Source organism: Crotalus tigris, unplaced genomic scaffold (genome assembly GCF_016545835.1).
Source record: "Crotalus tigris isolate CLP2741 ecotype Arizona unplaced genomic scaffold, ASM1654583v1 scf7180000017601.7605149639:7615979, whole genome shotgun sequence".
Lineage (NCBI taxonomy): Eukaryota > Metazoa > Chordata > Lepidosauria > Squamata > Viperidae > Crotalus > Crotalus tigris.
Window position 1 is genome coordinate 4,194,826 of NW_024096505.1, and position 27,897 is coordinate 4,222,722.

Below are 27,897 nucleotides of genomic sequence, written 5' to 3' on the forward strand. Positions count from 1 at the left end.
ATCCAACCAGCAGAAATTTAGCAAAATCTGCCTTACAGTACTAGTTTAAATTAAATGGGTATGTATCTGCTTAATCAGAGGAATTTTGTTCTGTTCAAATATGGTTCATTTTTACAACTCTATGTAGGCTACTATGGGAAAAGACAGATTCTTGCTCACATTTGTCCATACAGCACCACAAAACAACCACATTCTAATTTGTTTAAGAATACCATATATATATATAATTTTATTATTCTTTCCTGATAGCACATTAAACAGAATATCCTTTCCAAGCAGTTTGCAAGGAATTTAAGAATCCCAAGAGAGTGTTCTATGAGCTAAAATTCAGAGAATCATAAAACCATAAGAAAAAGACCTTGGAGCTCTTCTAATCCAGTCCTCAATGCAGAATCTACTAGAGCATCTCTGATGGATAACCATTTAGCCTCCATTTGAAAATCTCTAGTCATATAGCAGCCTGGCCCATTGATTGACATCTTATACAGAACGTAAGGACCCGCCTCAGACCCTCTTTCCAAGAAAGCAGAATTCTTGGAATGACTTCATTCCGAAAAGAACTTTTATTAGACAGTAGGTATAGAAGGCAGTAGGCGTAGAAGGCAGGATCTGAGGGGTCCCCGTGTGAATCAATAGGTTAAAAGAGCAACTAGCAAACCCCGCCCCAATAGTCCATCCTGTCAGTTCACATGGGCCAATCTCCAAGTGTAAATCTGCTGTGGGAACAGGGATGATAACAAACCATTCCCAAGGTTGTTTAGGCCATTAGGTCTTCACACCTTTCCTTCCACAGCAAGAGATAAGCCAGATGGCCAGAGGCACATTCCTTTCTCATTCTAGGTTGGCATCAAGGGAGATAGTTCAAAGAGCAAGCATATAGAGAGGAGCAAAGAAGATGCATTGTAGCAGATATAGGGAAATAAAAAGGATACATTGTAACACCTATTACTTCCCCCCTGCCCTCTAGGAGTATGGCAGAACCTACAGGAAGAAAAAAGAAAGAAATGACACACGCACACACACACACACACACACACACACACACACCTTAATACTGGGTTCTGACAAGTCAGAAAGATCATCCTGGTTACTAGCCTGATTTTCCTTCTTTATATTTTTAATCCATTTATTCTGCTCTTGCTCTCTGTGGTAATGGGCAATAAGTCCAGTCCTTCAGATATTTGAAGACACTATCGTACTTACTTCGGTCATCTTGTCTGTAGGCTAAATATAGCTATATCCTTTAACCCTACTTCATAAGGTTTAGTTCCAGACTCTTCATCAACTTAATAAACATTCTCTGAACTTACTTCAATTTTTGAACTCCAATGTTCAGAAATGGACCGACAAATTGTAAATTGTGTCTGACTAGGACAGAGTACAATAGAACAATCACTTCTAGGGGACAATATTTCTGTTAATGCATCCCAAGATAGCATTTGCCTTTTTAGCATTTATATTGCACTGCTGGTTTCTGTTTAACACATGTTTGACAAGGATACTCAGACCCCTTTTCACAGGGACTACTGCCTATCCAGGTTTTCTCTATCCTGTAATTGTATCTTACATTTTTCTACTCAGATACATTTTTCTTATTAAATTCCAGCCTATTCGTTTCAGCCCATTGCTCAAGCCTATCTCAATCTTTTAAAATCTTTATTTATCTTTAGTATTAGCTAGTCTTCCCAGTTTTCATCTGCAAATTTTATAGGTATCCCCCTCAATTTTAACATGCAAGTCATTGATTAAAATATTGAATATAAGACCTGTTGTATGCTATTTGATGCTTCTTTCCAGGCTGAAGGAATGAGCAGTCTGTGCGGTCATTCAGCCAACTGTGAGTCCAACTAACAGCAGACTCATCTAGCCCATATTTTAGCATTTTATGAAAAATATTATGAGGCATTCTGTCAAAGGCTTTGGTGGAGTCCAGGTTCACTGGGTTTATGGTCTTTCTATGATCTATTCAGCTAATAATTTTACCAAAGGAAATAAGGTTAATCTGCTATGATTTATTTGTGATAGATTCATGCTAGCTCCAGTTAATTTTTCATGTCTATTCAAGAGCTAATAAACCTGCAGATTGATGATCTGTTTGAGAAGTCTTTCAGGTTCCTACATTCAAATCAAATTTTAAAACTCTGGTTGAATTCATATAATTAAAAAGAATGACATTACAAAGAATTCCTTTACAATTGCTTTAGCCAAATAACTGGCTTTGATCCTTTTATGCTTCTGGGAACAAATCCCATTTAGGACTATGTAACTCTTCAGATTTGACTCCAAGAAGGTGCTTTGGAACATGTGGGAGTAGAAGTATAGCACCCTATCTGCAACTCTTTAAAGCAATCATGTCTTTTCCTGAGGTCACACAGTTTGGTTGCAGGTGCTACATTTGACATGCACATGCTCTTAAAAAACTGAAACTGAATCCAAAGAAGTATATAACTTAACCAAAAAAGATTTGGCATCAGTTAAGTGGCAACTGTCAGCCCGTCAAAGTAGACCAGGTTAGGAAATACAAAGCAAGGATGCAGAAATGCTACTTTACTTTTGTATGGTATAAGAATCTTGGAACACTGACAGTTTCTTCCCCTGCCCCTTCTTATACCAAACAGAATCAACATTGTTTTGAATGTCTTCCTCACATCTTTTCACTTTCCAGGACTAAAATGTCATTTGCTTTCTCTTAATGGTACTTGCACTCTTTCATTAAGATTATCTCTATACTCTTGTACAGTAAATTGCCCACTGATAAATAGCAGCATAAATTTACCTTAGGACTTGATAATCTGGTATAAACTTTATTTGGAACATTTATATGACTGTCCAATATAGCAACATGTCTCTGGACAGTATACAAAGGATCTAGGACAATAGTGCAGCCAGCTTGGTGTGGCCAGCTCATCATCACCAGCTGACCATCATCAAGTCACCTTTGCCAACTCACTGCTTGCAAGTCACCACAGGACAATCCCACATGGCCAACTTGTGCAGGGACATCTTACCATATGTGGACGAGCAAGTAGATGGGCAGAGCGCAGAGCAGCAGCTGGTGGTTTCCCATTTTCACACCTTCTGCTGCCACTGCCACCAAGCTTCAGGCCAAAGAGGCTAAGGACGGTGGTGGCAGTGGGCAGGATGGGCAGCAGGAGGTGATGGCAGCCAGGACGTCCCATTTAAACACACACCCTGTTGCCACTATTGCCTTCTCCAGCCTTTTCAGCCCAGAGCTCGGTGGTAGCAGGTGTAAAAATGGGATGACCTAGCCTCCACCTCCTGAACTGAATTCATAAGCTTATAGGTAGCCAGTGCAACTCACAGAATAGACGCATTACCTGTCACAAGAAATGTCACAATTATCCACACTACTGCATTCTAGACCAACTGAAAATTTGGGTGGTCTTCAAGGGCTGCACCATATAGAGCATATTACAACATTCTAACCAGGATACAAATAAGATATGAGTGACTATAAGCATATCTCTCTCAATCCAGGAACAGATGCATTTGATGCACATGCACAAGACAAAGTTGTGCAAAAACTCCGTTTGTCACAATTATCAAATTTTACACTGAACCATGTGGTGTAATACACACAGAGAGAGAAACACAAACAAACACAGGGAGAGTGAATCCGGGACTCTTCTGTGGTTTCATGTAGATGTTTAAAAGGAGATTGGGGAAATTACAATGCTACTTATGTACAAATCAGTCATCAATTCTATGGACTCAACAAATACTATCACTACAGGGAAATTCTTCATTATTCACTGGCTAGCCAAAAATAAGTGCCAGATCTTCAATCAGCCTAGAACATATAAAACCTCATTGAAATCAATTGAAACAAGCATAAGTCTGAAGCCACGGTGTCATACATTTCGTGCTCTAAAGTCAAAAGGAAATGGGATTTTGTTCTTGTAAAGCGTTTTATTAATTTTGTATACACTACCTTTAATATTGCCATTCTCAAGGATAATGCAGCTTTTGCCAGAGTAAACAACAGGCTTCAGCAAAATACTTTACCTTAAGGATCTGGATCTCTCCAGTGGCTCAAGTCAAAAGTATTGAAACAAGCCACTTAAATTCAGCTAGCTGCTTCTTTCCAGAAGAACTTTTTTTGTGCACTTATTGAAGGCCGGCAAAGTGTCAAATTTAACAAGGTGCACCAACTTGGGGCCTTGCAGAGGGCTAATAAATGGTTGCAAAAGGAGGAAAAATAAAGAAAAATGTATATTTTATTCTTATAAAGTACTGGTGAAATTTATTATTGGAATGATACATTCTATTTTAGTGAACATTTCTGGAAAAAGATCAGACTAAGAAAACGAGATTTGCAAGAATGAAGCATAGTAGTGGGAAGAAAACTTTACATGGATAGAATTATATATTTTTGGTTCTTTAGAATACTTAAAAGCTTTGTTGGGCTCCAGTTATTGATTTCTAGATGATATACAGGAGATCATGAAATATGTATAGCTTCAATTATTTAACAAGAGGCTCAAGAAAGTAATTCTCATGTCCTTATAAATTGATTGATTGATTGATTGAATTTATGTGGCTGCCCATTCACTCTCAGTGACTCTGAGCAGTTTACAGAAATAGAAACCCAATATACAAACAATAAAAAACAATAACCCCCCCCCACACACACACACACACCTCCTTGGTGACAACAATCAACAATCACTTGATGGGCTCCAGAAAGAGGATAAAGGGACAGGATTGAAGGCTGAGACTGATAAGAATTATGGAAAGGGAATATACATTTATTCTGAGTGAGTTTAGCTCCCAGGGACCAGATACACAGCATTTTGAATTTGCTGATAACATAGTCAAAACATTTTCCATGTCAGATTAAAAATAGGAGAAAGATTTATCTAGGGAGCAAGTGAATCAAATATTAGTTCCTGGAAATTTTATAGAATTGGTCAAAAAGAGATCATTCTGTAAACGCCTTGAAAAGAATAATATTGCCAGATTAGCCTTTTTAAAAATCAGATAATTTCTTTAATAGCCTGTGGAAATGCTGTAGATACAATCTATACTAATTTCATATTCCATGATAATCTGATTGGAAATGGAATTGGATTAAGTCAGGATTGCATGCTGTATTAATTATAGAAATACATAGATATCTTGAAAATTATAATAAAAAATGAAAAATTAAAAAAGAGGAAAGTTAAGTATAAGCTATACAGTATTGTGTATCACAGTTTGTTTTAAAAAAAATAATATAGCTAATTGATTTCTTTAAGTACTTCAGGCTTATTATGAGTTAATAAGAAACCTCATGAAGCCATTATACTAACTGATGTGAGCCTATTTAGTCCTTCAGTGCTGAATGATTCATGTCAATTTCTATACTACCATGATTTAAATGAGGCAATAGAAAGGGCACTCATCAGATTCTAAGATAACACACAGTTGAATGAATTGACAAAACTCAGAAGCCAGGTTATTGGTTCAAAAGGATCTTGATAGACTTGAATATTCAGCCCTATCAGTAATAAGCAATTCAATGGCAAGAAATGTAAGATCCTGGACTTAGGTAAAAAAAAAAAAATCAGATAGACAGCTACACGATAAGTTATACTGGCTTCAACCATTTGACTTGGAGAAGTATCTGGGCATTCTAGGAGACCACAGATGATGCATGAGACAGCAATGTACTACAGCTGCCAAAATAACTCTGCAATCTCAGACAATATCAGCAGAATTATAAGGGCCAAGGAAAATTATAGTTCTATGCTTAGTTGGATCACACTTGGAACACTGTGTCCAGTTCTGGTCATCATAGACAAAAAGAATGCTAAGTGAAGGGAAAAAGGTTTTATTGAAAAGTGCAAAGTTGAAATGTGTGATCACTAAAACCTATAAATAATAATTAAAGGAGCTTGGGATGCTTAAAAAGAGAAAGTTAATGATAGCAGTCTTCCAATACCAGAAGGATTGTCACAGGGAAATGCTGCGGATTTATGGTCTATAACCTCTGAGGATAGGATAAGTAACTTAATAGATAAGTTCTATTGGTGAAATTCCAAACATAAAATACAAAGGAATTGCTTGACCATGTCTGAATTTGCTTCCTTCAGTAATAATTCCTATATGTCTTTTTCTTTTAACTTCTTTCTGCCACATGCCTACTCCACCTTGGTTCATCTTTCTTTCACCATTATCCAAAGTCCAACCCAATCACATGTTTTTTTTTTCTGCACTCATCCCAACCAATCCAATTTTAATCATTCGCCATTCCTCCTCACTTCCCTTCTCCTCCTTGTATTCTTCCTATCTTTATTCTTGTCTCCCTCCCTTTCTTATATGACCTCTACAACCATTCTGTTTCCAGCTGCAGCCCATATTCCAGTCATCTGTTCCAAGTTCATATACCTCAAGGACCAACTGTGTAACATCCATTTTTTTAATCATCATCCTTTAAAAATCTCTGCCCTGAGCTCTTCTTTCTAAAATGTGGGCACTTCCCATAAAAACTGAGCTCCTAGTGTTTTTCATCAGGCTGAATTGCGCTATGACAAGCATTAAAATAAGAATGTATCGGTGACACCAAACAGATGTGTTTTTGGTTCCAAACGATTACACCTAAATAGAATAAATTGCTTGCTTAAAATAGTTAAATATCTTTCTAACTTAACAATTCCTGCACATAATAGAGACTATTGATTAGTTAGATGCTGTGGTTTACCCTCTGCAATGATCTATTGAAAATGCAAGAAAACATTATACAGTGCAAATTCTGTTGTTTTAAAGCTTGTGTGTTAGTTTATTGTTCTTTGCTAATTGTCCTACTTTTTAATGTGACACTAAAATATCACTCACTTCCTTTTAACTTTTCAAACTAGAAGCTGAATTATTCAGAAAAGTAGCTGAATTTTGTGAGGTTATCAGAGATATAACACTGATCCTCTGATTTAAAGTCCAGGTGGTTTAATTTTGAGAGAGGTTTTTATTTTATTATTATAAATTTATAGTATTATATGATTTTGCACTTTATATTTATGCTTTTATGTTCATTTTATTTTTATTGTATTTTATTCTTCTGTTTTTCTGTGTTATGGTCTAAGACCAAAACAAATAATAGCGTTCATAAACAAGGCCTTGTCTGGGAAGCAGTTTCAAAAGAAAAAAAAATCCTCATTCTGTAAATGTGATAGAATCGTATAATTGTAGTATACCATTGTACTAATATACAAATCTGAAAGACTTCTGTTTTGAAGACAATCATAAATCAGAGTTAAAGAACAACTTCTCAAAGAATGAATTGGTTAATAGAACACTATAAAAAAAACTCCCAGGATGTTTACTCACTTTTAAACATGTGCGCAATACTTTTTTTTTTCATATGAGCTAGAGCAGGGGCCCCCAGCCTACCAGGCTACGGCCTGTTCGGAATTGGGCCACAAAAAGCATTGGGCGAGCGCATGTGCACACACAGCTCCCCTCACACAAGAAATGGAGCTGTGTGCGTGCTTGAACCATCCCCTCTCCCCCACTTGCCAAGTTCCCCCCAAAGTTGGGGACCATTGAGCTAGAGCAAGGTTCAGAAATATGGAAATCCCTCCCTCCCTTGTTATTTTATAAAACCTTTTATAGTGTTGTAATCTGCTTATGATGCTAACTTGCAAACAATGCCTTACAAACCACAATGGCTCAGCAAACACATTATGCAAAACCAAAACCCAGCAAACCACATTATAGACTGATGCGATGTGCAAATGAAATTACATCAAAAACAGCTTAGAGGAAGGACAAAATTTCAAATGCAGAACTTCCTAAGTTAACCTTTGGTATCTCCCGGGCTTGAGAAGAGTCCTATCTGAAGCCTTGGAGAGTTACTGTGGTCAGCAGAGTTTGTATTGAGCTATATAGACCAATAGTCTAATTTAATCTATTAAACTTCCCATAAACATTTATTTGGGGTTGTTTTTATTATTTGCTTTCTTCCTCTAGGAGGATCTCAAACAGAAAGTGAAAAAGATGGCCAAATTGACAGAATCAATGAGTGAGTACATACAGGAAGATCAATTCTTGATTTTTCTTCAGTCGTTTTATTTAGGAAAAAAAAAACTCTTTTGTAGATAATGTTCACCCAAATAATGTTTTTCTCCCATTCTATGAGATGCCTCTCCTCACAAAGGGTGGCATCTTTGGTACATGATTACATAGATGCCATGAATAACTTCAAAAGCATAAATAGGGAGTCACATCTTACAACTTAAAATGAGTATAAGCCAATCATGGCCAGTCAAGGTTCACAGCCTCCTGTCACTTATTGAGTTGTGAGATATGAAAGAATTGCCAATGGTATAATGTTTTCATATGACTAAAGAACCAATAAGAAATTACTGTTACAGGATGCAACTCAATGTAATTAAAAAGCAATTAAAAACAAATGCAATAGTAAAGAAAACTTGATAGATTGGATAATAGTGGTTGCTGGCCAGCATCCGTATCAGTAACCTCTGTTTTAAAGATAAGGGCACATAGGGACTTAGAGAAACTGATCCCAAAGGTAAAATTTAATCATATTCCTTTTTGAAAGGCAAGAACGGTTTTTAAATCCTTTAAATCAGTGAAGCTGCACACAGCTTAATGCAGTTTCATTCTTGCAGAAATGCTGTTTAGATTATGGAATTTGGGATATAATTCAGGTAAAACATTAGCATTTTTGTGACTAGAGCAGTGGTTCTCAACCTATGGGTCGCGACCCCATTTGGGGTCGATCGACCATTTTTCGGGGGTCGCATGCGCGTCGTGCATGGGGGCCCCGCCCCCATGCACGCAGCGCCGCGCATGCGCAGAACGTTTGTGTGACGGGGGTCGCCGCCACACAAACGTTGAGAAGCACTGGACTAGAGTATACTCTTTTTTGGCTGGGATTAGCAACTAACTTCTCAGATCTAGAACAAATGGTGTATTTTTAGAAATAATGTCATTCTTTACAAAAAAATCATATATATTCCATTGAAGTTTTTTCACAGAGGCTAAAAAGAGAGGTGGAATTGTTCATATCTTAGCAATTTTTGCAATGCCCAGACAGAAAGTAAACCATTACTTTCACTCTTAATTGACTTAGTTGGTCAGCAAAACACCAAATGTAGTTGATGAAATTCATTCGTAAAGACAGGAAATGTTAACTTCATTCTGTGTTCCTATGTGTTTGGTTACATAACTTGACATTATTATGCTGACAACCTTGGCCTTTGGTCCACTGGTAACAAGAAGTTAGTGATTTTGGGGGGGGGGAGGTTCGTAACAAAAACAGAACTGACCAGGTATACAAAGAGTAGGAATTTCATCATTTTTTAATGTGCTTCTGGTTGCCAGCTTTTAAATATGTACCATCTAAGAACATAGCTTTGGGTTTTGCAAGATCCAAACAAAAAACTATGAATTCACTTTTGCATTTTCCTGGTACCTTCAGGCTTTCAGCTTCACCTTTTGTTGTTTCTAGCATGGGGTTGATTGGGGGTCTGAGGTTGCTTCTTCTGCTTTTAACTCATTTTTTATTCTGCTTCTGTTTTTAACCTGTGTTTAATTGTGCTTTTAGTTGAATCTCTTTTATATGGTTTTATAGCTGTATTTGTAAACTGCCAAGAGTGTCTATATTTACTAAATAATTAAAAAGTTTTGGTGTTGACTTTTATAGCCCTTCTTGGCATGGGAGCAGGTTGAAGGACTGCCTTTCTCCAATTTCATTTGCCCAGATCCAGCAGGGAAGGCTTGTTACAAGTTCTGTTGCCTAGAGAGTTACATTTGGTGGGCCCTAGGAGCAGGCCTTTTCTGCTGTGGCACCCAGGCAGATGAATCTTCTCCCCACCCCCTAAGTTGAGATTGGTCCTGTCATTGTTGAGGATTCCAGGGGACAGATGAATTAGTGCAGGGATTCCACTACTTTTAACATTCCTTCATCTATTATTCATTGTTTTAGTTTGGCTTTTATATTTTAATGTATTTATGAACAGTTTTTAGTTCTGTTGTATACCATTGCTTGTGAAATTGCAGTGTACCTATATGTGAAGTAGTTTAACCCCTGGGACAGTGCAAAGACGGTCATGTTTCATTTTCACTTCTCCCCCAAAAGTAATCTGTATAAAAATGTAACATCATTCCCACTGAGTCTGTTAGGTTTAAGGAATAAACTGTAATAGGACTCTCCCAGTCTCATTTATAGTGAGTTACTTATGGCAAAGTCTCTGAATGATTTGAAACACCTTTTCTCAGATTTCTCCCCACCTGGGCTAAATTGCCATTTATGATTAAAGCTATCAACTGACTGAACCACTGTTTCTTGATTATTTATGTCTGTGTTGTCTTCAGGGCTTTTTTTGTCATAGAACGCCCAGAACGGAGTTCCGGCACTTTTTTTGGATGGAACCTTGCAGGGTAGGCAAGGCGGGTTGTATAAAGTGTGTGAGTTCCGGCACCTTTTTTTTTTTTTTTACAAAAAAAAGCACTGGTTGTCTTCCATTCCTTTCTTGGCCTTCCCATAACCGCTTATTGGATCCTTCTGCTGAATGCTTGGAAGACCGTAAATGAAATCTTTCCAACTCTTAAAATACAGTAAAAAAAAAAGATGTAACCGAGAGTAAAAGAACATGGGCAATTTTTGATTGTCTCTTTTAAGAAAAGTTAACTTTACCTACTGCCCCAGATTATTAATTTTTAAAGATTTCCCCTGTTGCGTCCTTCGCGAAATGGCAAGACACGAGAAGCAGTTGTAGTTCTTAGGAACTCTTTATTCTTAGTTCAGCTTTACAGTTAGAAGACACCGGCAACGCCCAAAACTCCTGGCCTCTTATATAGGCCATCCCCGGGTCAATCTGCAATTTTTGGCGCGCCAGCACTTGCGCATGCGCACAAGTACTGGCAACAGCCTGTCTGGTCCCGGGCAACTTGCACCTGCCCGGGACCGTTTGCAATGCCCCGAGCCTGCTTGCACAGGCTCAGGACATAACACCCCTTCCCCCCGGGCTAAAACTATTCCCCATATCATAATAACACATAACTCATTTCTTTAGTGTAGTGCCATGCTCCCCGATACCAGGTATTCCCGTTTTCCATCAGCCTCAGTGTTCTACTTTTCTACTAGCTCTGTTTTGCCAAGAGAGTTACAAAATCCTCCAAATACTTAGGAGATTTCCTTGCTCTCTGTGACCTCCTAAGTTCTGGGTATTTGCCAAGTACCCTTTGACTGAGGGGTGATGCGTGCCTGTCCCTCCTATTTTGCCTTGGTGGTTCCCAAGGGCTGTGCTCCACTGCCTGGCCTGCTTGCTTGCCCACCGGGCTCGTCAGGCCAGGGCTTCTTTCTCTGTGTAACCTGGTTGTCCCGCCTAGCTGTAGGCTCTCTGGCCCTTCTAAGTGGCTATCACTGTCGAGCTTTCCTGTAGAACCTCCTAGGTCCGTCCAAGACCTGTCAGGAGGCTGTCTGTCCCCTGAATCCCGTTCAGTGTCCGGGCTTGTGTGGTTTTCAGTACTGTCCCAAAACTCAGTTGTCCCTTGAGTGAAGTCAGAGATGTTGTAGTCGGGATTTGGTTCCTCGACCACCTCCCTGTGTGTTTGCCCACTTCTGGGGACAGGGGTAGTGTTGGGCCAACTAGAAGGAGTGTGTGCCAGCTCTCTTGCAGGGTATGGATTGTTGGGATGCTCCCGGGTATTCTCCCTGACTGGAGTACTGAGTGATGCGGGTGAGTAGTGATTATGCCTCCGGGGTGACTCCCTGGCTGGAGTAGGCGTTGATGCCTGGTATCTAGTTGGGCTCCTTGAATTCCTGTTTCGAGCACTCGCGGAATCTTGAGATGGGCTGTTTGTAGCTTCCCCATTGTTAATGGGCATCATTCCATGCCCCTCCCTTTGCCCAAAGGGTTCCCCCTCCCCCCTGGAAAAGACCCAGGAGTCTCAGTGGGAAGGTCCCGTCTAGGGCGAAGTTGGTCAATGTGCCGACGCAGGACATGACCGTTGTCCAGGGACACCTCGTAAGACAGAGGACCTGTGACCCTGGATATAGAAGCGGGGACCCATGTATGACCAGGCCCGTAATTACGAGTCCAAACCGGGGCACCCACAAGTAGTTGCCTAGGTGCCCTGGGGTGAGAGACAGAAGGAGGCAGTCTGTCCGGATGCAACCGGTCAAGCTTGGTAGTCAGTTTGTGCCCCCAACGAAGTTCAGCTGGGCTTCTCGCTGTAGAAGTGGACGGTGTGGTGCGATAAGAAAGGAGGAAGTCAGCCAACCTGTGATGCCAGTCTCCGTAGGTGAGTTTCTTCAAAGCGTCCTTGGTGATGCGAACCATGCGTTCAGCCATACCGTTGGTGGACGGGTGGAAAGATGCAGAGGTGGCATGACGAATCAGGTTAGCCTGCAAGAAAGCTTGAAATTCGGAGGAAGTGAATTGTGGGCCGTTGTCAGACACAATGACGTCTGGGAGCCCGTGTGCAGCAAAAATCCCCCTCAGTACCTGAATGGTCTTTGCAGTGGTGGTGGAAGAGACAGGTACAACCTCAAGCCATTTTGAATGGCTGTCAATGAGGACCAAGAAGAATTGACCCTGAAAGGGCCCAGCGTAGTCAATGTGCACCCTAGACCATGGAGACTGTGTTTCCTCCCATTTATGTACAGGAGCTTGGGGCATTTCAGGGCGCAAGCGCTGACAAAGGTGGCATGCGTGGACCTTAGCTTCAATGTCTTTGTCTAGGCCCGGCCACCACAAATGGCTGCGCGCAAGAGCCTTCATTCGTACAATGCCAGGATGACCCTCGTGGAGGGAACCTAAGACCCTAGTCCTCATTGAGGTGGGAATGACAACTCTGCTTCCCCAAAGCAGACAACCCTGAGAGGTGGACAACTCGTTCCTTTTAGACCAGAAACTCTGAAACTCAGGACCAGGACAGTGCTCAGGCCATCCAGACAAAACCCAAGAAAGGACACGTGAAAGTGCGTGATCTGTGCCTGATTCAGCAGCTACATCCCTGGCATTCAGAGGGGACTCGGGCAAGGCTTGGATAGAAAGAAGATTGATGGCTGGCGCGGGGTCAGCTTCTATTACCGGCAGGGGTAATCTACTGAGGCCATCAGCATGGCCCATTTCCTTTCCAGGCTTGTGAAGTAGGGAAAAATCATATGCAGACAAAAAGATAGACCACCTGAGCATCCTGGGGGAGATGATTTGGGGGAGTTTGTTTACGTGTGGTAAACAGTCCCAGCAAAGGCTTATGGTCAGTGAAGACCGTGAAATGCCTACCATATAAAAAATCATGGAATTTTTTAATCCCAGCAACAACAGCTAAGGCCTCCCTGTCTATTTGAGCATAATTACGCTCAGCAGAAGACAATGTTCTGGAGTAATATGCAACAGGAACCTGAGTTCCATCAGACCTGAGGTGGCTCAGTACAGCTCCTACCCCATAAGGGGAAGCATCACAAGCGATGCACACAGGAAGGGATTCATTGAAATGTGCAAGTACACTGTTAGAAGTGAGTAAGGCCTTGACCTCATTGAAACTTGCCTCATGTGTTTGTGACCACTGCCACACTGCCTGTTTATCTAATAGCCTGTGAAGAGGCTCAGCTACACTAGCCTTATGTGGAAGAAAGGAATTGTAGAAATTCAGAAGGCCCAGAAAGGCCTGTAGTTTGGCCTTAGACTTTGGCCTAGGGGCATGCATAATGGCTTTTAGTTTGGATTCAGCAGGGTGAATCCCAGCAGCATCAATTTTGAACCCCAGGAAATCAGTAGAAGGCACCCCAATTTTGCATTTGTCCTTTTTAAGTTTGAGGCCTGTTTTCCTGAACCTTGATAGGACAGCCCTCAGCCTTTCAGCTAAATTGTGTGTGGAGTCTCCTGCAATTAAGACATCATCAAAGTAGGGGCAAACCCCTGGTATACCCCTTAGTGTGTTTTCCATTACGCTTTGGAAAATCCCAGGAGCGACATTTACTCCAAATTGTAGCCTCTTTACCTTGAAAGCCCCTCTGTGGGTCACAATGGTCTGAGCTATAGCAGCATCATCATCAACAGGCAGCTGTTGATATGCTTGAGCTAGGTCAAGCTTTGCAAAAACACGCCCCCCGTTGAGGGAGGCCAGAATATGACTGACCACAGGAACAGGATAGGCATGTTGCTGCAATGCCTTATTGAGAGTGCATTTGTAATCAGCACAGATGTGAATGTCCCCATTTGCCTTGAGAGGCATGACAATGGGGGTCTCCCAGGGACTGGAGTCAACAGGTTCTAGAATTCCTTGTTGGATCAGTTCATCCAACTCAGTGTCAATTTTACTCTTTAAAGCAAAAGGGACCCTTCTTGCTTTAATTCTAATGGGAGTGACAGTGGGGTCTAGCTTTAATGACACAGGGGGTCCTTTGAATGTGCCCAGCTGGGGGCTGAAAACATCTGCAAATTCTTTGCAGACTTCCTGTAGGTCGAGTGTTTGTAGGCTGTTGAGCCCTGTGACGTGTATCCCCAAGGCCTCAAACCAATCGAGTCCTATGAGACTCGTTCGTTCATCCCCTACTACTAATAGGTCTAGTGGACCCTCAAAATCCTTATATTGCACGTTAAGGTAGCCTCCCCCTTAACACACACTCTGGAGTTTTGAAAGTCTGTTAGCACAATGTCAGAAGGCCTCAACTTGGCCTGGATTCCATTGCCGGAACAAATCTTCCTAAATGTATGCATAGAAATGATTGAAAGTGCAGACCCCGTGTCCAGTTCCATAGTTAATGGAACCCCTTGTAGCTTCACCTTGAGTGACAGCTTTTTCTTAATGGGCTTGTGTGTGTCTGTCCTATAGATGCTTCTTTGCGAAGCGCAAAACCCCACCCTATTCTGGCTGGGACCCCTGGTACCTTTCAGGCGCAATTCTTCCTGAGGTTGTACCTTCTGACGGCCCAGGCACACAGCTGCAATGTATCCTTGTTTTCCGCACGCCCTGCAGATAGCGGAGCAGAACTTACAGTCGGTTCTCTTGTGGCGACCTCCATAGCCGATGCACTTGGGGAGCGCTGAAGAGCTTCCTTTTTGTTTCCCTTCCTTTGTGGGTTGGAGACGGTCCACTTTCTTGTCTGGATCCTCCTCGGAGTTTCTTTGGACTTCTTCCTGGTGCACGGATGCAGCATCTGGACTGTTTCTGATCGGCCGCATGTTCTTGACGGCGCCGCCCACTGCTTCTTCTGCGGTGACCTCTCTCAAGGCATCTTGGAAAGACAAGTCCTCCTTGGCAAAAAGTCTCTGTTGTAACTCTCTATGCCTTAGTCCGCATACAAATCTGTCCCTCAGTCGTTCTTCGAGGTCCTTGAACTCGCAATGTTTGGCGGCCTTCCTCAATGCGGCGATGTACTCCTTGGCCGATTCTCTGGGTCGTTGATCTCTCTGCTCGAAGGTGTGGCGCCACGCGATGACGGACATCTTGGGCTGGAAGTGCTCCTTCAGTAGCTTTTTTAGATCTGCGTAGCTGACAGAATCTAGAGGAACAGGTGCTGCAAGGTTCTCAGCGATTTCGAATGCGTCTTGACCGCAAACGCACAGCAGGGTGGCAGCCTTCAAACTATCTTCCCTTACTTGGTTCACCTTGAGATAGTTTTCCACCCTGGCTACGTAGGACTCCCACCTCTCTGGATGTGAGACGTCGAATTCCGAAAGCCTTCCAATCTTTGCCATTTTTGTAGAAGGAAGGGTCTATCAGCCAGCCGAATGCACGCTGGATTGGCGGGTAGCTGCCGAGTCAACGCCGTTCCTGCTGCTCAGGATTCACTCGGGTAAGCTTACACCTTTTCTTCTTCAATGTAAGGCAATCCCACCTTCATCGCCAGTGTTGCGTCCTTCGCGAAATGGCAAGACACGAGAAGCAGTTGTAGTTCTCAGGAACTCTTTATTCTTAGTTCAGCTTTACAGTTAGAAGACACCGGCACGCTGGATTGCACGCTGGATTGGCGGGTAGCTGCCGAGTCAACGCCGTTCCTGCTGCTCAGGATTCACTCGGGTAAGCTTACACCTTTTCTTCTTCAATGTAAGGCAATCCCACCTTCATCGCCAGTGTTGCGTCCTTCGCGAAATGGCAAGACACGAGAAGCAGTTGTAGTTCTCAGGAACTCTTTATTCTTAGTTCAGCTTTACAGTTAGAAGACACCGGCAACGCCCAAAACTCCTGGCCTCTTATATAGGCCATCCCCGGGTCAATCTGCAACTTTTGGCGCGCCAGCACTTGCGCATGCGCACAAGTACTGGCGACAGCCTGTCTGGTCCCGGGCAACTTGCACCTGCCCGGGACCGTTTGCAATGCCCCAAGCCTGCTTGCACAGGCTCAGGACATAACATCCCCTTTCTCTTTTTCCCAGTGTCCTTTCCCTTGTCCTTTCCACAGAATTATTAGAAAAGTATCTGCTGAATGTTTCCACACAGTTAACCATGGTCTTTTTTGCTTCATGGCAATTCAAAAGGAATTCTTCAGAACATGGCAGTATTTCTCAACCTGAGCTGAGTTTAAAGCAACTTTAAACTCCTAGAATTCTCCAGTCAGCCATGTTGAAGTACACATACCTTAAAGTTGTTGAGATTGAAACATTGGAATCTGATATGGTCACCGAAGTTCTTATAACAGGGTATACTATTTGGCGCAATCACATATGAACTGTAAAATGACATTTAAAAACAGTTCACACGTGGAAATTAACACTTCTCTCTTCTTCTTGGGTTTGGCTTCTCTTCCTGCAGTAACTCATCTCACTTCTCATGGAGCTCTTCTTCTTCTAGACAGGGCTTTTCCCCATAGTAGGGAGCCTGAGGATGAAAACAGTGGGATTTAGTGGAAAGGGAGCAGGAGAATTTAGCCTCGCTTATTTGTGAGGGGAGATCAAATAAAGCTAGCAGCTATGAGTTTCTTTTTTTCTTGTTCAAACATGAGAAGAAGAGGGGGCTGATTTTAGACCAGCTTGAACCAATTCACATTGCTAAATGAAATATGAACCTCTGAAGGGTACAAATAGAAGTACTTCTACAAAGCAATCTCTCCAATATTTCCACAGACTTTTCAAGCCATCTGTCATTCTTGCCATTCTCTTAATGCTGAGAACAGTCAGGGAACATCAAGAGCCAATTAATAGTCCTTTAGGTCAACATAAAAATGCAAAACATGTTATTCAGTTATTGCCTGGTTCTCTGAATTCTGACAGCTTTGTAAACCAACCCAAAGACCCTCATTTTTGTTCCACACAGAAAAAGAACAGTGGTTCTCTGCACCCCTGCACCCACAGACAGAAAATTTCTGTAGGTTTTGTGTGCATTTATGTTGAAAAAAATGCTGGGCTGTTGGGATGAAGAGAAATCTGCTTGGCCTTCTAAGCATTATTATTCCTCTATAGAAATAGTCACTGAAAGCTGTCATGACATCAGCATGACATCATAGTTTTATAATTAGCCCTTTATTCAAACTGCAGCAAAGAGTCTTTAGGAATGTATGGCAGTAGAAAGAAGAATGGTTCACTTTAGACCAGGCTCAGAACTGGATGATCCAAGATCGTCACACACATTCTTTATTTAAGCCACAAAAAAAAAAAAAAATCAAAGCAGACAGGTATTGTAGGGATTCAGTCAATCAGTCAAAATATTTATTAGTCAACTGACTATGCAGAATAAACAAACACAATTACAAATGTCAATTCAAACTACTGATGGTAGTTTTTTTAAATCCATTCAGGCAACTAAAAGCTAATAATTAGAACAACCTATCTGCAATTTTAGCAAATACTGCAATAATTGTTTTTCCTAGCTTCTCTATAGAATTTTCAATGCTATGATTGGACTCTACCAGCTTCCACAGGCCTTTTTTTTTTCCCAGTTTGTTCACATTGTGCCTAATGAAGAGCAAATGTAATATGCATGAATTGATGAACTTTATCTAACTGTTATTGCAGGAAATGGCCGCATACATGCATAATTAATTCTGAAATCCTAAACTGTCCTAGCAAATCACTGGAATCCTGAGAGATTGTTTAAATGTTATGCCCTAGAATAGATTATGAAATGTGTGATGCTTTGAACTATAATGGGAAACGTGTCTTTCCCTACAATTATTAGAGGAATCATTTTTTTAAAAAACCCTCTAGTATCAAATACATAGAGAATCATTTTAGAGTAACTGATACAACAGAAACCCAAATCTTAAACTGCTTTTAGAAAATTGAAAATATCTCTTTTTAAATTATTGTATTATTTACCAGAATTGATGGTCAGCATGTCACCATAATGGTAAGTCAAATTCTCTTTTTTGTAAGTCATATTACAAATCTTCATTTGTGTTTAAAGATTACAATTTCAAATTAAGCCAGTATCCCGTGTTACTATAGAAACCCCCATATGTGACATGGTTGCAGGCAAAAAGTCAAATGATCCATTTTAATAGAGATTGGGAGACTATTAGTTTCTCTAGAGATATTTAAAAATAACTTATTTCTTCGTGAACTGGAGAAGGTAAGCTAATCTGGTGTACAAAATTGTGTTAAATGTGTTAATATTTAACAGTACAGTAGTCTTCACTCTACAGGTCATGTTTTAAGTAAAGCAGAAGACTGATAGATTGAGAAACATGTTTCCATGGAGATATTTGCTGCTTTCCTGGTATTCCCTACAGAAAGTAAAGGGGTTTTTTTTGCCCCCTTCTCAGTTAGACAAATTAGCTATATATAGCCAGAGATGTTAGAAAACTGAGAACAGCAGCCTGGTGGGGGTGGGAGGCAACTTAGTGAAAGAACTAGCATTTATCAGTTAAAAGAAGTAGCTTATAGCAGAGCTGTTAAGGATGAGCAAGAAAAATGGGTGTATTATTTATAAGTTTTTTCTTACTTGAATGAAAGACACCAATAGAAAAAAATGCAGTATTATCTAAGGATGTTGCAGCTGCTGTTGGTTTCTTCTGCTTGAGCTGGTTTATAGCTGGAAGCAAAGCTAAAAGGAAAAAAAAATCTCTCATGTGATTAAGAAAACACAGAATGGCTGTGATCAAAATTCTGTATGTAAATCCCTATGTCAGTTTCAGCTTTAATCTCTTCCCACATAACTCTGTGCCTTTTGTTATTATTTCCAGCTTGGATGAGCTGAATCCACGCTGAAGCTACAATGAAATAAACCAGGAAGTAACTCTCATTGAATACATTCTCAGTTTGACCCACTATTTATAAAGTATTGATCTGAAGCATCGTATTCCTTAGGCTAACTTGGTGTAACAGAATAATATGTAAAGGCATTGGATCAATTTGAATCTTGTATAGGTTAGTTTCACTGAATTCTCATTAATTCCAGTTAGAGACCTAAATCATAACTAGTAGTTCCATTAAGCTTAACTGAATTTAAGTGGTCTGGACCCAATATTTTACTGAGATATTTCTGCTCAGTTTTTTTTCTGAATAGAATATTATGGATATTCTGAATTTTTAGGAACACATATAGATTTTAGTCAGGTAATGAAAATACTGTATATAAAATGTGGAAGATTTTTTTATTTGATTCAAATATTTAAACCAACTTCCCCAATAGCAACACTTTCCAGGCATGTGAATGTCAATATTCCAATGCTTCAGTCAGCAAAACCATTGCTATGAATTATTGAGTTGAAGACCATATATCTTAAGAGGAACACATTCTGGGAAATGCTTCAAACAAGCCAATTTGTGTCACAATTCAGTTCTCCTAATTTTGCATAACAGTTGTCAACTCAGAAAGTGCATACAAAAATGTATATGTGAGGGAAGGTTACGTGCAAAATGTACACATTTGAGAAAGTTATATAATGATATCTAAAATATGTATGTTGGAGAAAACCGTATGTATAGAAAGTATGACCTTTCTAGGCTTTTCTATTTTAATTACAGACTGCTGTAATCATTGAATACAGTTTAGAAATGAATGCATGGAATAGCTATAGTACTGAGCACATGAGAATGCACTTATATTTGAATGGACTAGAGTAAATGTGGGTATCCAATCATACAAAAAATTCATTGTTTCATCCATCTCTGGCATATATTAAGACATAAGGAAAATACCACATGGCTGATTTCATTCATCCTGAATGGGTTCTTAATAGCATGCAAAAAACAATGGAGATCATGTCAAACAAATCTTATTTCATTCTTTGACAAAATGACTAAATTAGTGGACAAGCAAAATGCTATGGACATAATATACTTGGATTTCAGTAAGGCATTTGACAAAGTAGACCACAACCTACTTCTTGGCAAGCTAGAAAATGTGGGATAAACAGCATCAGCACCAGATGGATTTGTAACTGATTGAGACTAACCACACTCAACATGTAGTCCTTAATGGAACTACATCTACATGAAGGGAAGTAAGCAATGGGGTAGTCCAGGGCTCTGTTTTAGGACCAGTATTCTTCAATATCATTATAAATGATTTAGATGAGGATATAGAAGAAGAACTCATCAAATTTCCAGCAGCACCAAGCTGGCAGGAATAGCCAACACATCAGAAGATAAGCTCAAGATTCAGATGGATCTTGGACACTTCCGGTGGTTAGCGACGATGATGGCGGCTACATGGTAGCTGTCCTCCTGGGACGGCGTTAGATCTGCGGAGCACAGTGGACATCAGCTGGCCCGCGGCTCGAAATCCCCTTCCCAGGCGAAGGGAAGGGGTAGAGAACTACACGAATAGAGGTAGAACCTCTTAACTCCCCCTGGAGTTTTTTTTGGGGGGGGGTAGAAAGAGCGCTCCCTCGGAGTTCGTGTTCTCTCCGCCTCCCAGCTGTTTTTGTTTCCTCGGAAACAAAGTGAAACGCCGCTACCATCTCTGCGCTTAAAGTGTTCTGGTGAGTGACTTTTAAAGTGGACAGAGCTGTTTAAAGGATTTTACTTGTAGTGTCTCATTTCTCTTTTAGTCTATGTTGATTTCTTTTTCTTTTGTCTTTTGCTGGTGCGGAGAGTGAAAGTAAGATGGCGATTTGAAAGTGCCTTTGTTTTTTTTGTTTTTTTCCCGGAAAGAAAGCATTGATTTAAACGGAACGTAATGGACTATATAGTTCTTTTCTTTTAAGCTTTTCTTTTTTTTTTTGAAAGTGTTCTGGTGGCTTTGAAGCTTTTTTTTGCACTCTGCTTTGTTTTTGTTTTTAAACTTTGAGGATTTTAGTACTTTTTTTTCTTTTTAAGAAGGAAGAAAGAGAGAATAAGATTTTTAAAAATGGCTTCAAAGAGGCAACCAGCTTCTACAGTTTCTAAGGTGGCTTCTTCTCCTGCAATTCTACCAGTACAACAACCTAAAGCTACACTATCAGTACAGCAACCTAAAGCTACACCTCCACCTTCTCCTCCTTTGCCAGTATTATCTGTACAAGACATGAAAGATATAATGGGAAATGCTGTATCCCAAATCAGAGAGCAAATGAAGGACCTTCTTGAACAGAATAAATCTGAAAGTAGAAAGGAAATGAAGGAGCTCTTAGAGGAGAATAATACTATTTTGAGGCAAGATATAGTAACAGCCTTATCAGGACAACTGATTTACCAATATGGACGGGTTTCGGGTTTTAAAATTAATAACAATAAGACTAAAATATTATCTAAAAATATGACTAATTTGGATAAGCAGATTTTGGTTAATCTGATAGACTTTGAAGTTGTTGATAAGATAAAATATTTGGGGGTTACCCTATCTGTTTCTAATGTAAAATTGTATAAAAACAATTATGAAAGGCTGTGGGTCAGGGTACAAAAAGATTTGAAAAATTGGGAGAAGTTACACTTATCTCTTATGGGAAGAATTGCAGTGATTAAAATGAATGTCCTGCCAAAATTTCTCTTTTTATTTCAAATGTTACCTATTTTAAAGAATGAGGTTAATTTAAATGAATGGCAGAAAGGTATTAACAAATTTATTTGGGCAGGTAAAAAACCAAGGGTAAAGCTTAAAATTATGCAAGACTTCCGTGAGAGAGGTGGACTCAAGGTACCGAATCTGAAATTATATTATGATGCTGTGGCTTTAATTAGTGATTGGGTTAATTTAACAAATGTAGAAATACTCCATTTGGAGGGTTGGGGATTTACTTTTTGGATGGCATGCCTATCTAATTTTTAATAAAAAAGTGGACCGGGTTTTTAAATCTCATATTATAAGGATTTCTTTACTTCGGGTTTGGAGGAAATATTATAAAAGTGATTTTAAAATACCATTATGGGCTATACCTTGGCATGCGATAGAGGGGATAAGGAGAGGAGTTAAGATGGATAGGGCTTCTTATACACAACTACTTAGATGGGATGGTCAAAATTGGCAGTTAAAATCTTTGGAAGATTTAGTACATGAAAATATTACCTATTCATGGTTTCAGTATAGACAAATAGTGGATAGATGGAAGATGGATCGTAATACGGGCTTGCTTAGAGAAGATGGAAATCTTTTTAAACAAGTAAAAGATCAAAGGCGAACCCATATTAAGAGAATTTATGGGGTTCTAGTAGAACTGGATTCAGAATCAGAACTAATCAAAGATTGTATGATTAAATGGGCACAAAATTTTGGTGAACCAGTTCTACTGGATACCTGGGAAACTATCTGGGTGAGGAATGTTAAATTTACACAAGCCCAGAACTTAAGGGAGAATTTTTACAAAATGTTTTATAGATGGCACCTTGATCCACAAAAAATGTCTCTTATGTATCCTGACCTACAGCCTAAATGTTGGAGATGTGGTTATTTGGATGCTACTTATTATCATATTTGGTGGTCGTGTAAAAATATAAAAGTCTTTTGGTTTAAGATATGGTGGAATATTCAAAGAATTTTTAGAAAGAGGGTAAAATTTAACCCACAATTGTTTTTGTTAGGTATTGTTATTGATTGTGATGCTAAGGAAGTTATATTGATGTTAAATTTGATTACGGCCGCTAGGCTGTTAGTAGGGCAATATTGGAAGAAGGAATCCTTGCCTACCTTGCAAGAGTGGTTTTTAAAAGTTTCTTGTTTGGCGGAAATGGCAAAGATTTCGGCTTTCTTAAAGGAGCAATTGCAAGAGAAATTCTTTGCGGTATGGGAAAAATGGATAAATTTTATACAATATAAATTGGATATAAAAAATATCATTTAGCTTTTTAATAACTTGTATATAAACTTTAATATTTTATAGATTGTACTTTTTTATATCTCTTTTCTTCTTTCTCTTTTCTTTTTTTTATTATCTCTTTTTCTTTCAAGTACTTTTTCTTTTTAATACTTATGCTTTTTTTTACATATATTTTATTGTTAATTACTTTATAAGTTGTTTATGTAAGGTATTTAGATATATTTATGATTTATACTTTTTCAATTTTTTTTAAGATTCTTAAAAATTTTAATTAAGCCTATATTCAGCTCTGGGAAGGTCGGGGGGGGATGGAGAGGGAGGGTTGGGGTGGGTGGGTTAGGGTTGTTTTTTTGTTTTTTGCTTTTTGTAAAAATATTTAAAAATTTTCAATAAAAAAAAAGATTCAGATGGATCTTGACAGATTTGAACATTGGACCCCTATCTAACAAAATGAAATTCAATGGAGAGAAAAGTAAGGTTTCACACTTAGGCAAGAAAAACCAAATGTACAGGTACAGATTATGTGAAACTTGGCTCAATAGCAATAAGTGATAAGAACTTAGAGTCCTAATGGGCAGTCACTTAAATATGAACCATCAGTCAATGCAAGCCTAAACTGTATTAACAGAAGGTTAGAATCAAGATCATGTGTTAGTATTGCTTTATAATGTCTTGGTAAGACCACACTTGGAATACTGCATCCAGTTTTGGTCACAGTATAAAAAAGATGTTGAGATTCTAGAAAGAGCACAAAGAAGATCAGCAAAGATGATTCAGGGGCTGGAAGCTAAAACATATGAAGAACAGTTGCTGGAATTAGGTTGTCTAGTTTAAGGAAAAGAAAAACTAGGGATGACATGATAGCAATGTTCCAATATTTGAGGCACTGCCACAAAGAAAAGGGGATCAATCTATGCTCCAAAGCACCTGAAGCAGGACAAGAAGCAATGGATGGAAACCAATCAAGGAGAGAAGCAACCTAGAACTAAGGAGAAATTTCTTGACAGTTAGAACAATTAACCAGTGCGATGTCTTGCCTCCAGACGTTGTGAATGCTCTAATATTGGAAGTTTTTAAGAGACTGGACAACCATGTGTCTGAAATGGTATAAGGTTTCCTGCTTGACCAGGGGGTTGGACTAGAGGACCTCAAGGTCGCTTCCAACTCTTATTATTCTGGCATGCCTTGATTTATCATACTAATTTATACAGAGGTCTATCTTACAACCATAATCTAGGTGGTGAACATAAGAGTAAAAACCAGCAAACCCAAAATAATGAACAGTATAAACAATAATATAATAATAACAATGGCTGAGGCAATCACCTCAACCACATAACCACAGACATAGCAAAGAAAATCATAAGTATGGGTTTAGCCAACCCACGGGCCCTTGAAGATATCCAGGTCTTGAAGGATTGACCAAATGTCAGCAGGGTGGAAACTGAAAAGTGATGAAGGGTCTCATCACACTAATTCTTGCAGAGTTAGAAATGTTTGTTGGAGTTTGGGAGGATACTGTTAAATAGAGGGAATCATACCCCCACAGTTGGACATGGTGAGTTAGGCAGAAGCCCTCAGAGACAGGTACTTTTATCTACTTTCTTTTTTTATTACAAACTATGGGTCAGCTAAAACTTGCAAGATAGGGAAGAAGTTACTAACACTATCATGTTATCAGGGGATGCCTCTAATGCTCTAGCTATAAATACACACTCTTGATAGATAAAAATCATCACAGCCCACTTTTTTGACTCAATCCCATCTTGACTGGTCACAAATGTTCTTGCAATGATATTTAGAAAATGAAATAAGTAGATGAGTTGACAGAGAAACAACAAACTGCATATTTGATATCACTACAACCTTTGTTACCATTATTTCAATGGTATGCCATATCATAATTGAATACCTCAAGGTATATAAAATATTTTTAAAACTCAGTCACACATACAATTATCACCAGTCCAACTCAATTCCCTACCCAATGTCCTAACCAAAGGTATTGATTACCTTCTTAAAATGGAAGCTATCTCCTAAATGTATGATATAAATCCTAGTCCTATTTTCTGTTGGAATATACAGGACATTTGGATTCTTGGTATTCTCTGAACTTGGTTGTTTCCCTGCAGATGTTTTATGATAACATCACCAGTGTATGGGAGATTGATGGTAGTTGTTTATATACAGAAGCTTGCCCTTACAATTGTCTTAGCTGGGGTGTGGTTTCTTTCTTCCCTGATTATTTATTGAATGCTGTTTCCTGCTCATCTAAGAGTTTTTTGCTAGGAAGGATGTGCTCTGAATTGTTTGTTTCTCTCCTCGATTGTTGGTTATATTTGTAATATGGTATGTTAGTAGGGTTTATCTCTAAATGTTTGTTGGTGGCTGATTTGTCAGAATGCCAAGCTTCTAGGGATTCCTTTGCATTTTGGGATATGGCTTGATCTCAAATGTTGACAGTTCCCCAATGGAAAATGTGGTTGAATTTGACTATGTGAATGAAGGTTCATGGAATTTTTAAGTCTTCTGTCTGACAGTTAATGCTTATGGATGCATTCTTCCAATCTTCCATCTGTTTATGCTATGTAGTGGCTGTTACAGTCCCTGTATTGTATGTCAGGGGTCTCCAACCCCAAGTCTGTGGACAGTACCGGGCCATGGCACACCAGCAACCGAGCCACACAAAGAAGCAAAGCCCCATCTGCCGGATGCAGTCAGCACATGAAAACACACCCCCACCAGTCCATGGGAAAAACCTCTCCCCACGTAACCAGTCCCTAGTGCCCAAAAGGTTGGGGACCTCTGTTGTATGTTATAAATTCCCCCTGTTCTTTCTTCTTTGACTACAAGATCTTTTTATTTGTTTGAGAGGTTTTAGAGGGATTATGTTACTTTGTGTGCTACAGTGATGCCAAGTGCTTGTAATAGCATATTAGTTGTCTCAGAGATATTTTTGATGTAAAGGAGAGTTGATTTTTTTTTCATAAGTTGTGATACAATCTATAAGCTTGAAAATATAATGCAAACCCATTAATTGCAAATTTTGTCATATTTTCAGGTGAACTTAAACATCTTATGGAAGTAGGAATATATGGTTCATAATGTAGAAAAGGAATGCACCATGTCATCCTGTATTTTTTCCCCAATACAGAAGCCCAGGGAAAGATAATTGCAATGGTGACCTTTATTGAACTCTTATAATTTGGAATCAATTTAGAGTTCCTGTTATTTGAGATCATTATAATTTACAATCTGTCATGGAAATTGTAATTTGATTGTGATATATTGACTGGCAAGTTAATCAGAATAAGCAGAAATGTGGACGAGTTGAATTGCAAAACCATTGTTCATATGCAATCACAATTTATCCCAAGGTTTTGAGGTTCAATTTGTCATTCAGTTGAACAGCTATTATTTTATAAAGTGGAAAGAAATGAGGGAAACATTTTGTTACTATATCAGTGCATCTGAAAGCAGATAAAGCTGCCAATATTTCATATATATTTGGCAAATTGAAAAGACCTATAGCCATTCGATTGGATCCACTTTTAGACAAAAGCAACAAGGCTAATGGAAGTGAAATGTGCTGCCTACCCCTCCCCTGTGGAAACCCCTCCAGCACTTTAAAAATGCCTCAGAATAGGAGAAGCTGGGATGTAAGCTAAGGGGAAAAGAAAGATTGCCAAAATCAGATATGGAGTGTTTTATTATTTTAATGAATAGGACTGTGCAAATAAATGAGCCATCTACGACTGATTTTTAGAGTGCAAATCCAAAACATTGATGAAAATCCATATTTAAATAATCAGTTTCATTCCCGGGGAACTTTGACAGAAAGGAATCGAAAACTGATGGCCCATATATGAGATTTTTCTGGCTTTACCGTGAGTGCTTACGTAATGCTATTGCTGATATTTAGGAAAAAGAAGCAATGCTGCCAAATGTAGCAGAACACCAGTCTCACAGCTTGACGAGCATTAGGCTTAGTTTCCTCAGAAACCAACATTCCCAAGCAATATACATCTGTCATAAATATCATTAAGATGTCTTTATTAGAGAGATTGCTTGTTAGTGATCCAGAGTACAGATTGCTTCCTCAGTGCAGATTGATTGGAAGGTAATTGCCAGTTGACACCAAGAGAGTCTTATGAATAGGGACACCAAAGATGATTGTGCAACTCACATATGGTAACTGTACTCATGATTGCCAGCTAGAGGGCTGAATGATTAAAGCAAAAAGGTGATGTGCAAAACAAAACATCAAAGTTTATTTTAAGAGCATATATAAAGATAGCTCAGTTAACATGTTGGCTGAACTTTCTTACAGTCTACATATATATCTGTAAATAAAACAACATTTACAAGCATTTTCAGTACCCTCTTATTTGGAGGAAAACAAAGCTGATCTGATCCATCTGTCAATTCTCTTACCTACTGTTTCTCAACCTTGGCCACTTGAAAATGTGTGGACTTCAACTCCCAGAATTCCCTAACCATAATTCTTGAGTGAAGGATTCTGGGAATTGAAGTCCACACATATTCAAATAGCCCAGCTTTATTAATTAGGAGAACCAAGACCTGTCTCACCTGGATCAATTGCCATGGAATGAAGATCAGCCTAAGATTTTCTGCAGATAGAAGGCAGCAACTGGCATCTCCCACCCCAAGGCGAAATGTATTGTATTCAAAGCTAGCCAAATTATTTTTACAATTCAAGCAGGAAATCCCACAATCTCATTGCATGCTAGAAATGCAACAATAACTTTAAAAAACAGTCTTTTCGCATCATCTCATATCAGTTGCCTG

At 39.4% G+C, this 27,897-nt stretch overlaps 1 protein-coding gene across 4 annotated transcripts in view; it reads left to right on the forward strand.

Moving 5' to 3' along the window:
• KCNJ6 (potassium inwardly rectifying channel subfamily J member 6) overlaps positions 1-27,897 on the forward strand; it is a 118,498-nt gene that overhangs the window by 24,636 nt on the left and 65,965 nt on the right. The window contains exon 2 of one of the 4 annotated variants that reach the window (XM_039369837.1): positions 7,969-8,020. The exons of 2 other annotated variants lie outside the window; for them this stretch is intronic. In XM_039369837.1, the coding sequence (XP_039225771.1) occupies positions 7,996-8,020 (25 nt within the window). In that variant the 5' untranslated portion in view covers positions 7,969-7,995. Of the gene's footprint in view, positions 1-7,968; positions 8,021-19,219; positions 19,280-27,897 lie in introns of those variants that run through there. One more of the 4 variants, XM_039369863.1, reaches the window with a different exon arrangement.